The sequence below is a fragment of the Lucilia sericata genome, unplaced genomic scaffold, assembly GCF_015586225.1.
Source record: "Lucilia sericata isolate MDLA Ls3-8-SP2 unplaced genomic scaffold, ASM1558622v1 Contig000115F_arrow, whole genome shotgun sequence".
Lineage (NCBI taxonomy): Eukaryota > Metazoa > Arthropoda > Insecta > Diptera > Calliphoridae > Lucilia > Lucilia sericata.
Genome location: NW_023994147.1, coordinates 279855 through 292960, shown reverse-complemented (window position 1 = coordinate 292960; position 13106 = coordinate 279855). Strand labels below are relative to the sequence as shown.

The window sequence follows — 13106 nt, the reverse complement described above, 5'->3', positions numbered from 1 at the left end:
TAAAACTTGCATTATAGAATATGTTAACAAAAAATAAGAATAAAACATATAAATTGTAAATTAAGTTTCACGATGTAATAAAATAAAATAATAAAAAACTAAACTGTTTTGCAAACAGTTTTATGTGTAATAAAAAGAAATGACTAAATATTTATACTAAAGAAAATTTTTATTTAATTTCAGTGGTATTTTTACATTAATGCAATATTTAGGGAAATTTAAATATCAAATTTAAAATTTCATAGAATCTGTGATTTTATAAAAAACACTTGTATCCTTGGCAGAACCGCCTATAACACACAATAACAGCTCATTGCATTGAGCGGTGCCAAAATCAAAATTACTCCAGCGTTTTAAAATTTCTCGAGCATCGAAACTTTTAGCATCTGAATTGCGATAACGATTATTCATAACGGTCATATGTAGTTTTACATTGCCGCGATCAAAATCGTCAAATCCGAAGCCGCTCTGATTGAAACGTTGGAAACAGCGATCTGCAAATATTTGCAGTTCTGGGGACTCCACTAAGGCATATAAAACACGCACCGAACTGGGATCATCATTCATAATTTCCAAGCCCGAAACGCGCACCGTAAAGGGAGGCTTTAAATCAGTAAGAAATTCTCTAAAATAAGCCAAAACCACATTACAATATTTATTACCGAATATATGAAATAACATTACCGGCAACTTTGCAATATCTCCATGGCTCTTGTTCTTTCCACCTCGTCCATTAGAACACAGGTGCCAAATGTTAAATGTATCGAGTTTTCACTTTGAAATATTGACTCTTCAATACCAGCTATTTCGGCCGACATAATTTGTTTTCTTAAATCTATAAATTTTTCTTGTATTTCACCAAAATTCAAAGCTATTCCATAGAAATGTGTCGGTGCCATTCGCTTACGCAGTGAAGTCAAAAGTAATTGTATTTTTCGCCTTGCCGATAAAACGTTATTTCTTGTTTTCGCTTTAATAATAATTTTTGAATTTGATTGCTTTTGTGTGGCATTTCTTTGCGGTATAGTAATGTCACATTGTGCTTCTGTTTCAATACGCCGTTTCGTCGATCCTTTATGACCAATTATACCACCATAAAATGATCTTTGAATTTAAATTGTTAGTAAAATAATAGAAGTTAAATTTATTAACTATAACTTACGAGGCCACATGTATGGGTAGTTTAAACATGCCATTTTGGGTTTCTTCAATTTGGCAATCTACTTCAGCGTCTAATTCATCATTGTAATCTTCTCCATAGAGATCTACAGAGAGAAAAATATACAAAATAGAATTTACTTTTAAGAATTGTGGCTAAAGAAAACACTATTTTAAACATTTCGGAAATCTACTTGTTTTGGGGAAATTTTTAGTAAATCTTTAATTCGCATACAATTCCATAAAATATAGAGGGAATTGATAATTGAATGACGGTTTCGGTTGTCAATTGGTTTTTAGATCAAACTCATATTCAGACTTATGACTGTTTCTTTGCAAACGGCCCTTGTGTTGGTTAATTGTTAAATAAACTGCCATATCTCAAAATTTACGTTACTGACTTGAATATCACAACTCCTAGCTATTATATCCATTCCAATTTACCTTCCTCGGCATAAGTTTTACTAGCTGCTTGAGCCTGTTGTTGGGATCCCAGAGAAGCTCCATATTGGCTACTAAAATCCTCATGTATCAAATTTACACGATAACAACGATTCGGTCCCATACGCATCAATGGAGGCGCTAAAACTTCTCGGCTCATATTTAGGAATAATTTCTGGAAAGAAACTTCGGATTAAACAAAATCTGTATACATCAACTAATAAAAACAAATCAACTACAATACAGGGTGATTCAATAGCAATTTGCCAACAAACAATTTACAGCTGTTTTTCAAAACTGCCAGACAATTGTAAACATTTAATTGAAGTGTGGCAACTCTAATAATTCATTTGTTTTCATTTTATTATTTTTTTCAATTGTTGTGAACACGTGCAGTAAAATTAAAAAGAAGAAATTTAATAAATATTAACAAAAAATAATAGTTAAATGACGAAAAAATGATTTCAGTGAATACAGCTAAACCCACCGAAGTCCATAAGTCATGGAAAAAGATAAACGAAGAACGTAAAGCATTGAAAAAACAACGCAAACAAGAAAAGCTACTGAGAGAGTTGGAAAAGAAACAAACTCTAGAAAAAGAAAAGCAGGAAAAGGAATTAACGACAACGAATAAATCAACGGAAAAGAAACCAAATCCCTCTACCGTCTCAATAGCGGTGCCTGGTTCAATATTGGAAAATGCCCAATCTGTGGAATTGCGAACATATGTGGCTGGTCAAATAGCCAGAGCTGCTTGCATCTATAGGGTAAATGAAGTTATTGTATTCGATGATATTGGTTTGGCCACCGCTCGTGAGACAAAACGTAACTATGATGCTGATGATGAAGACGCAGCCGATGATACTTCACATACTGTGCGCAGTAGTTGTCTACAACTGGCCCGCATTCTACAGTACTTGGAATGTCCCCAATATTTACGCAAATTCTTCTTTCCTTTGCATAAAGATCTAAAATATTCCGGTTTATTAAATCCTCTGGATGCACCTCATCATTTGCGTCAACAAAATATTTTCCGTTATCGTGAAGGTATTGTAACGGAAAAACAAGCGAAACCCGGTCATTCTTATGTCAATGTTGGTCTTTTAAATGATGTATTGGTTAATAAAGCTCTAACGGCTGGTTTGAGAGTAACGGTAAAATTGGATGATACTAAAGGTGAGTAAAACATTTTAATTTTTAGAATAAGGGGTAGTAAAAGATGTTATTTTTAATTTTGTGATAAAAGAAGAAAATAATTTCCCAAATGAGGCACTAATTTGTAGGTTGCCATTTATAATGTTTTTAATTTTTGGCCAAACGAGTAAAGTTTATAAGAGGGTATAGGATTTTTTCAGTAAAATATATAACAAACGAGCAATATTTACCTTAAGATCAAGATTATAACATTTATAGTTGTTTCACATAAATATGAATGGTATGGAGCCACAGCCATTGTAGAACATTGAGGTGATCAAAATATTTTCGCTATTTGCTTAATTGTAGTACTATTTACGGATCTGTTTTCATATAAAAATTACACAGGTTTTGACTATACATTGTATTTTAGGTTTCATTGACTAAATATTTAAATAATTATTTTTTAAATTTAGTAATGAATAGGGAAAATAAGCAAATTTTATTATGAGTATGGGTCCAAAATAAAATGTAATAAAAATCGGTATCAAAAAAAAAAAAAATTCAAACAAAGTGAAAACTTTTTGCTTAATAATTCCTATTTTAAAATTATACAAAAATATATAGAACACGTACGCAAACAAAGAGGAACCATTGTCAGTCCGGACGAACCACGCCGTGAAACAGGTGTCTATTGGGGTTACACTGTACGCATTGCACATACTATGTCGGATATATTTACGAAATCACCTTATCCTGGTGGCTATGATTTAACAATTGGTACCTCTGATCGTGGTGCTAATGTTCAGGAAATACCAGCAAAATCCCTACAATTTAACCATGTACTCTTGGTATTTGGCGGTCTACAGGGTTTGGAATCAGCCTTATCCAACGATGATAAATTAGATGTAGATGACCCCGAACTATTATTCGATAATTACATCAATGTGTTACCCAAACAAGGCTCACGTACTATAAGAACCGAAGAAGCGATTCTTATAGCTATGGCAGCCATACAGGAAAAGCTAAATCCTCAACACGAGGATGTGGAAGAAGAACTTATTAAAGAGGCTTTACCACGCAGTGAAGATACGGGTGGTATAATACCAAGACCGGGAGAGACTAAAATGGCTAAGAAACGTAAACGTTTGGAAGAAAAACAAGCTAAAATTGAGGAAGTAGCGGAAAAACAAATCAAACCAGAAAAACCTATACAACAACTAACCGAAGAGATTACAACAGCTAGTGAACCTGTTGTTAAAAAAGAAAAGAAAAGCAAGAAAAATCCTTTCAATAAAACAGAAGAAGCAAACGTTTCAGACATTAATAATGATAACGATAATAATGATGCAGATTTTGAGGTAGTGCCGTTTGTACCTAAAAAAATCAGAAATCCCTTTGTAAAGACAGAAAAAATACCCGTTTCAAAAGTTAATAATTATGATGATGTCGTTTTTGGTGTTGTAACAGCCGAAAAATTAAAAATGAACTCTCCCAAAAACAAACCGTCTGATGATGACTTAAGTAGATTCGACTAAGCTAAATTTTTTTAAATGAAATATTATAATTTGTATGTTAGAAATACAAAAATAAAGTTAAATTAAACAACAACAACAATAAATAGTATTTCCTTTTACATTTATTTTAATCTATTCAGTACATTTAATCATCACTTCATTTTTTTCAAACTGGTTTCCATAAGAGCATTTTTTTTTAAATTTAACAGCTGGCAAAAATTTCATAAATTTGTTAAATCAATTTTGCATAAAAATGTTTGTATGTATGTAGAGTATGGGTTTATTGTCTTGATGTTTTTTTTATACTTTATGAAAAAATTTAAAAAGAGATTTTATTTTGATTGTTTTTTATTCTTTGTGATGTTTATTAAAAAATTGTTTAATTAAGTGTTTCGTACTAGAATTCTTCAAATACTAAAGAAATTAAAAAAAATTCTCAATAAATAAAAAAATGGATAAAATTCAATATTTTACTAAAAATTTAAAATTTTGATAAAATTGAAATATTTTACAAAAAATTAAAAGTTAAAAATTTTCTAATTAATTTTTCTAAAAACTCAACTTTTTGCCATTTTTTCAAAATTTTCCTGAAAATTCAAATTTTTACTAAAAATTTAAATTTTCTCTAAAAATTTTAAATTTTTGATAAAAATTAAATATTTTACAAAATTACAAAATACAAAATTTTCATCAAAAAAATTTAAATTTAAAAATTCGAAACTAATTAAATTAAAATTTTCCTGAAAATTCAAATTTTTACCAAAAATTCAAAATTTTCATGAAAATTTAAAAATTTTGATAAAAACTAAATATTTTGAATAAATATGATTAATTGCATTTAACATTGCAAATATCCATAAAAATTAAAAAAAAAAAAATTTAAAACTAATTAACCCTTTTTACCAAGATGTTCTACAATCTCTTATATACTTTCTTACTAAAACATTATTTCTAAAATGTATAAGATTAATTGTTTAAACAATTTCAATATTTTTCAATTAAATTTAACAAATTTATACAATTTTTATTTTGAAACAAAATAATACATTATATTAAAAAATATATAGAGTTTTTGAAATGCTCTTAATTTTCAATAACATTCCATAAATAGTATTCATACGTGACACACAGAGGCTGACAACATGACTGTCATGTTCATTTAAATTATTTTCTAAACCACATTAAAGATTTTATTTAGCTATACAGAATTTGTTTCTTAACATTTAATTCTTATATTTGATAAAATATTAAAGTATAATTATAAATTTATGAATTTATAATTATAATGTAACCTTTTGACTCGTTATAAAATATGACGCAACAACATTAATTTGTATTTTTTGTTTTTTTTTTTTAATTTAATTTTGAATATTTCTCAATAAGAAATTAAAAAATTTAGCCTAAAAATAGTTATTTACTTATAATGACAATCGATCGTTGAAGCAGTAAGGATTTTATAGTTTTCCCATTTTTTTCTATTTTTGTTAAATATTAAACTTAATTTTAAATATATTTATTTATAAAAGGCTGTTTTCTATTTTGTTTTTCTTTTTTTTTTCAATTTGCACATTTTGGTTTTTGTTTACATGAGGTATTAATTATATACAATCTATAACAAATGTTTTTTTTAATTATTATTTTTTTTTTATTTAGTTGTTTGCTAAATTTTTCTATAAGAAAAAAATTATTGAAATTAAACTTTAACTTTAATTTCAAATTACTTAACAAAAAATCCTACATTTGTGTATGCAGTTAAGTTACAAATAGAAAACTTTGTGTTATTTGTATTTGTTATGGGGTTGGTTCTACGTTTATATAGTCGTAAATTGTAATGTAACCACCAATATATGTATAAATCTTTGAAAATTACAACAATTCATATATATTTCTTCGATTTCTAAACAATTTTTGTTACACAAACAACAATACTTAAAATAAATACTTACATACATGTAAATACTTTTGCAACTTTCTTGCTCTCTCTCTCTCTCTTTCTGTGGTTAGTTAAGGTATTTTCGAAGAGAGTAATATCATTGCATTAAGTCCTTCAATTATTTTGATCATATATAATAGGTGGCTACATTGTCTTCGGTCAATATTAACTATGGTATTATACTATCATGAAATCTCGTCTCTGGGAATATATCAATTTCATCTTCCATATCAATTCTGGTATCAGCATGATTACCCAATAAAGTTTCAGTATCTTCTTCACAATGACGCATCGGATAACTTATGCCATCACCAAAGCTAAAAAAATTTTAATGAAAGTTATTAGCGATTAAACAAATAATTGAAATGTTGCAAAATTTTGGCAAATTAAAAACAGTTTCTTTTGTCATTTTAAAGTTTTTTTTTATTAAAAATATTTCGTTTTGTTTTTTTTCAATTTTAACAAATAAATAATTAAAAAAAGTGTAAAAAACACTTAGCAATTTAAAAAATTGTTTATATTTATATTTATTTATTATTACCTATAGGTATGTGTAAAAAAATGTATTGCCAAAAATTAATTAACATGCTGTTTCATTTTATAATTAATACTCTATTTAAACAAATTACAAGAAAATAAGTTTACTATTTAATTACAGTGTGACAATTATTATAATCTTTTATTACTACAATAACTAACTATAAAATAAAACAATTAATTTTCATTCTCAATAAAAAAATAGTAATAAAACAAGTATGTATTTGTTTTGGTCCCGAAAAACAATCTCAATACAGTCTTAACTCTTAAAACTTACATCTTTGTAGTTTATAAAGAGCTTGGAAATGCTTTTTTTTGTCCACCAAGGTGATGTGGTTGTAGATCCATAAATATATCACTTTTAAAAACATATATATTTGAATATATATGACTTCGATCTTTTATTGCAAATCAATTTATTGGGTTCTTAAAGAGCAATACAATATTGTTATGCGCCCATATTACACCTAAACTGGACCCATTTTGAAATCTAAATTGCCACTTCTGTTTATTAAGGCAATATTTTCAAAATTATTTACCAATCGTTCCTTTTTTACATACCTTGATAAAGGATATGCAAGTATGTACTCATACATACATATTCCTATTACATACTTGTTTTAAAATGAAATTAATATAATTTTTATTAAAAATATGTAATTTAAAAGCTGCTTAAAAATGAAAAAAAAAAACTATTTATGTTCATATTTAAATAAAATATGTTTATAAATGATAAATTAAGACATTAATGATAAAAAATGCATAATGATAATAGAAAGTTTGGAAAGGTTACATTACAAAATGGTAAAAAAGGGGGAAAATACTTATAAATTAAAAAAAATCGTTATTTTTTTAGCAACTACTTTAGAAAGCTTTATAAGTGTGTACAGTAAAATTATGATAATAATAAAAAAAACAAAACTAAAATCAAAAAATGTTATGTTACCGTTATAATAACACTCTAATCGTTCATTATAAATGCACAAAGTTAAATTTAGTTTTAATTTTTCTTAAACAAAAACAAAAAAAATAACTAATTTCATGTTCTGGCATGTATTTCAACAACATTATTTACAGCTGTTGAATTACTGTTTGTATCAAAATTCGTTGTATTGTTAGCATTTAACATATCCATATTAAGGATAACATTGCCATTAGGTGTAACAACACCTTCGCCACCAACAACACCACCATTAGAATTGTTGAGATCATGTTGATCATGATTCATATCAATAACAATTGTTGACAGATGTTGATCGTCATTTTTAGGAGAGGTCATTAATGCATCTGTTGTGGCAGTATTGATTAGTTTATCTGTGGGCTGTAGTTCTGGACGGTTTCTTGTATCATCCATTGAATGGTACGATGTGGGACTTAAATGTTGTTGATTTGACGTTGGATATTGCCGACCATCACCCATACTATGTTAGAGAGAATTAGAAGGAGAAGAGATGTTTGTGGAAAATGGTAGTGAATCAATCGTCTTTGTTATTATTAATATTAAATTAAAATTTATTTCAATTGATATTATTTTGCTAAACGCAATTTTAATTTGATTCGTATCGTGTTATTCAAATTTAAATATTTTAAATGTGTTAATTTTAACAAACAAATTAAGAAGCCGGGGTTAGAATTTTTAATCATTTGCTATTTACATTTATCTTATGTTGATTGATGCACATTTTATGTTTTAGAATTTTGAGTCTAAAACGTTGTGTGTTAAAAGTTTAGAAAAGTTTATAAAATTTCTTTTTTTAGTTGATGCAATTAATAACGTATATAAGCAAATGCTTTTAATTTGCCAAAATTATAAATACTTAAAGAAAAATAGAAATACAAACAAACAAAATAAATAAAAACCAAAATAATTGTTATGAAATGAAAAAATTAACTTAGTTACGGACATAACACAAATGTTTTTTTTTTTTTTTTAATGAAAATAAATATAATAAAAATTATTTTGTAGGTATCATGTATTTTGTGATTTGTAAGACTATAAAAATAGCTTTAGATTCCTTCATAACATCATGCAGAAAACAATGAATGACTTTTTAACAAATTTAGTTTTTTATTTAAATGAAATAATTCCTTTTAATTATAAGAATGAATCTTAATTCTTGCCATCAGTGTAAATTATATTTCACACAAAAGCTTTTTCGGAAAACATCAATTTCAAAATTATTACTAAAGATTCAGATTCGATTTTCTGAAAGGTCAAATATACTGTTATATAAAAGATACAACAGCCAAATATATCTTCCTTTTTTATAATATGTACATTAGTTTTGGTTTAAAAAAAGTATTAAAATAAATTTAAAACATTCTACCAACTAAAGCAAACACATCAATAAGTTAATAGAAACACACAAAGAAACAATAAAATATAAGTTTTTTAAATTACCTGGTATAAACTGGTAAAAACCATAACTTCCAATTATCACCAAAAACTTCTTGAAAATTGGCATATTTGCCTAAATTAAAACCGTTTTTATCCGCACCACCAATACGAAATATGGGAGCACGAAAAGCTTCTGTAAATAAACAAAATATTACACTCTAAACTCTAAACTATTTCCCTTTCTAATTTTACTCACCCAGTGTAGTACGATTCATCAATACCAAATAGATGTGATAACCAAATAAGCTGACCAAACTAATGGCAAACATTATGGAAACAAAAAATAAAAACAATATATGAAAACGTCCCATGCCTGAGGTCAGTTCACCCTGTTGATCAAATTCAGTCTTGATTTCATTATCAATTATTGAACATTATTAAGTATGGTTACATTTTACATACCCTCCAAAAGCGTATAAAGTACTCCAACGATGTTAAGGCCACATAGAGGCAGTATAGTAGTGCATAACCGAGGAACAAGACAAAAAATTTATAATTGGTAAAATTTACACAATTATTTACCCAGGGACAATGGTGATCCATTTTTAGAACACATGTACCGCAAACACTACAATGATGTGCCCGATCGGGCTTAATAATTTTGCATTTATCACAAAAGCGTACCGAGCCATTTAGTGTGCTGGAAATATATTATTTAATGAGTTTTTTCGTTTCTTTGCTTATTTAGGATTATTGTTTTATATTTATAACGTAAATCATTACATGCACATTTTTAAGTTCAAAGCATGATAAGAATGTTTTTATTTTTCTAAGACGTTTGCAGTTCAATTTGTTTATATTAAGTCTTACCGATTTGTTACTGGTAAATCTTTAGCGAAATTTTCCAAGATTCGTTTCTGTTGCTCTTGACTTTCTGCTCTAAAAAGTCTCTCTATTTCTGATTCTGGTATGCGCCACTGCAAATTAAGCAAAACAAAAAACCAAGATCAAATATATTATGTATAATGAAAATTAAACTTTGTAATCATATTGAACATTTATCAGTAATTGTTATCTTGAATTGTAAGCACTGACTGACTATCTATGCTTTTTTGTATAAACAACAATTAGCTGATTCATTGCATCAGTTGAAACTTACATTAGAAGGTACTATGCCTACTGGTGTAAAAACCGTACTCCAATAGGACCAAAAGAATAATACACAAATGATGTGATAGAATATAAGGAATACTATTTTTTCAAATGTGTTTTCAATGGCAACTGAAATGAAAATGAGATGAGAACGAGATTTATAAATAAACTTAACTAGCATTCCAGAATTGTTGTAATACACTTACGTATACATAATTGTACCACATAGGCATAGTAGGACCAGACAATGACGGAAGCTATAAATATGACTGGTACCCATTTAATAGCCTGCATGCAGCCCGCACAGGGCGTAGTCTTTTTACGTTCAAAGTTGCTCATGGTCACCGATATTGGTGTTGAGGGTTGAGTTGAGGTTCCGTTGATGTTGCGGTTGTTGTTGTTTTTGTTATTGGGCAGCTATATAATCTTATTGGTAGATCGTGCGTCAAGGTGGCGTTTTCTTTCACTATTATCACTTATTCATACAAAGGTATTTAGGGGGAAAGTGGTAGATTTTGTACTATCTTAAGATAATAAATCAAAAATTATGCACATTGAGTAAAAAAATCCAATAAAAAACAAAAACTTAAAATAACTCTGTGTTTCACTAAATTGAAATGTTATTATTAGTTTTTCCATTAAAACATTTTATTATTTTTGATTAAAATTACGACTACTATACAGTTATTGAAATTGTTTAATCATTATTTCTATTACTTTTTTTAAGCTATATTTTTTTCTCTTAGTAAAAAAGATAAATAGTATTCCAATTTCTACAATTTTTTGACGGGATTAGTTGTTGTTAAATTATGATTCCTACATGAGTACAACTTATAATGTTGTAGGTTTTGTCGATCGCTTTATTATTGTTATTTTTTAACACATTTTAATATTATTTATTATTGTATTCGACATCAAAAAATTTTATTTTCACCAAATTGCACACAAAAAAAGTTTTATTTTTATAAAGAAAAATAACAGAGTAGTTTTTAAGGGGAGTAGGTAAACAGTGTTGCTTAAAACAAGTATTAACAATACGGCAACGTGTGTGTTTTTGTAATAAAAAGCGCTATTTAACGGATGTGGTGTTTTAAAATGTTTTAAAATTTAAATTGTTGGTTAGAAAACGAAGGATATGATATAACTTTTGTAATTTTTAATTTATTTCAAAGAAAATGTATGCAATATTATATTTTTTATTTACAACACTAGAGTGCTTGTAACATCCAAAAATATTGATACTACACCCACCTTAAAGTATACCAATGGACTCAGAATCAAATCTTTCGTGAACCAGAAAATAAGAGTGTTGAAAAGATTATTGAAAATAACAAAATCGAGACCATTATTGAATGGATAACTGATTCTTTTAATTAGAATTAACCTCTAAAAACCTTTTCAAAATTTTAAGACAAAACTCATACTAATTGAACAAATATGAACAAACTACAAAGTTTATTAGAACAAAGTGGAGGTTTTAGTGTTCTATTAATCGCATTTCGAACAATCGAATGTTTGTCAAAAGGTCAAAGTCGCATATCAAATGTTTGCGATTATTAGTGTTGAAACATTTGAAGAAAACTAAAATGCCGATTTACTCCAAATAAGCAAACTCCAAATAAGCGATATAAATCCTTAGGATTTAAGGTAAATATTTTTTGTTTCAGTTTCACTTGATGTTCAAGTTATTCGGAAAAATAAAAATAAGGAAACTAAATCGATCTGACATAACGGTTAAATGTTAATATACCATATTGCAAAGCCTTCATTTGATGATATGGCATTACTGCCAATTGTTCTCACTTGTCCAATTGGATATTTGTCGATTATCTCTAGTTTTCAATGATGATCATTTAGCGATATTTTCTTTATATATGGTTTTTTACCGTTATCACAAGTAACCGTTGTGTAAAAAAATCCAATTATGTCTCATTGTATAACACGAACACAATCGAACAATATATTAAATTATTTATTTAAAAATAAAGAATAAGGTAAAACAAACTTAAGCATTATGTAGGTATATTAAAGGTCAGGTAAATCTGGTTTACATTTTTAGTGATTAATCACTAAAATTTTCTCCAAAAATCAATTTATATATTTTCTAGCGATTTTTTAAGCAGACGTGACGGGTTTTATTGATAACTGTTATCAGCACTGACATCCACCTACTTCACTTTTCAGTCGTAGAGAAGTCGTTGAGTGAAGTGGTTTTTAGGATTCGGTATTCGTACCATTTATAAAGTAATCGTCTACGAATATCAATTAAATAAAAAGCAAAAGTAAAAAAAGTATGTGTATTTGCAAAAAAATGTTTTAGTATTGAGTGGTTACTTAATAAATTTAATAAAAAAAAAAATTGATTCACACACAATTTAATTGATAATTTTAGAAAATAAATAAATTTTAACGGAAAAATATTTACAAAATAATTGTATGTATAACTTGTTAATTACAAAAAAGAAAGAAAGAAAAAACACATGATGATTGATATAATGTGGTAGTGAAGTGAAAAAGCTTTTATTTTGGAAAAAATGTGTACCTAACTACCTGCTCCTGTACTTAAGAGCGTGAAACAATCAATATTCTTTTTTTTTCAACTAACTATTGAAATAATAAAACGGTTCGTTCGGTTTTTCAGAGCAGTACTTGTTGTTGTTGGTGTTTTTCTTCTTCTACATTTATGTTTTGTTGCTATTTTATACATATTTATTGAGAGGGCGGAGGGAGGTTGTTTAATGTTCGTCGTTTTGACAATTAAAATCTATTTGGAATTTGTTGTTTGGGATCAATGAAAAGAAATTATGCTTAAAATTAATAGAATTATTTAGTTTTGTTTTTATTTTTTTATTTGTGAAGAATTAAGTTAATAACTAATTTTTAATTTTTATTGTTT

At 27.4% G+C, this 13106-nt stretch overlaps 4 protein-coding genes across 18 annotated transcripts in view; 2 read left to right on the top strand and 2 right to left on the bottom strand.

Annotated features, from left to right (window-relative positions):
* Nucleotides 1-148: 148 nt before the first annotated feature.
* Nucleotides 149-1875, bottom strand: LOC119600449 (activating signal cointegrator 1 complex subunit 1). The gene is made up of 5 exons (XM_037950660.1): nt 1839-1875; nt 1603-1774; nt 1163-1265; nt 685-1104; nt 149-625 (listed from the first exon to the last, which is right to left on the bottom strand). The coding sequence occupies exons 2-5, from the start codon at nt 1757-1759 to the stop codon at nt 232-234; spliced, it is 1074 nt and encodes a 357-aa protein (XP_037806588.1). The 5' UTR covers nt 1760-1774; nt 1839-1875; the 3' UTR covers nt 149-231.
* A 76-nt stretch (nt 1876-1951) lies between these two features.
* On the top strand, nt 1952-4408 carry LOC119600471 (putative methyltransferase C9orf114). Its single transcript, XM_037950713.1, has 2 exons — nt 1952-2775; nt 3361-4408. Exons 1-2 carry the CDS (start codon nt 2058-2060, stop codon nt 4269-4271), a joined length of 1629 nt encoding a protein of 542 aa, XP_037806641.1. The 5' UTR covers nt 1952-2057; the 3' UTR covers nt 4272-4408.
* A 726-nt stretch (nt 4409-5134) lies between these two features.
* LOC119600457 (palmitoyltransferase ZDHHC15) lies at nt 5135-11194 on the bottom strand. Of its 6 annotated transcripts, none has more exons than XM_037950673.1 (8): nt 11031-11188; nt 10417-10734; nt 10218-10339; nt 9929-10035; nt 9521-9758; nt 9315-9465; nt 9122-9251; nt 6712-8141 (listed from the first exon to the last, which is right to left on the bottom strand). In XM_037950673.1, the coding sequence occupies exons 2-8, from the start codon at nt 10547-10549 to the stop codon at nt 7760-7762; spliced, it is 1263 nt and encodes a 420-aa protein (XP_037806601.1). In that variant the 5' UTR covers nt 10550-10734; nt 11031-11188; the 3' UTR covers nt 6712-7759. The 6 variants fall into 6 exon arrangements, with proteins under 6 accessions (XP_037806605.1, XP_037806606.1, XP_037806601.1 ...); XM_037950675.1 differs by having other exon boundaries at nt 10417-10730; nt 11031-11185; XM_037950674.1 differs by having other exon boundaries at nt 10928-11182.
* A 1196-nt stretch (nt 11195-12390) lies between these two features.
* LOC119600465 (cAMP-dependent protein kinase type II regulatory subunit) overlaps nt 12391-13106 on the top strand; it is a 49174-nt gene continuing 48458 nt past the window's right edge. For 3 of the 10 annotated variants that reach the window (XM_037950696.1, XM_037950694.1, XM_037950692.1), the window contains exon 1: nt 12399-12501. The gene's annotated coding sequence lies outside the window, so the exon portion shown is untranslated. Of the gene's footprint in view, nt 12645-12816; nt 12834-13106 lie in introns of those variants that run through there. The other 7 variants (XM_037950703.1, XM_037950698.1, XM_037950700.1 and 4 more) reach the window with 5 other exon arrangements.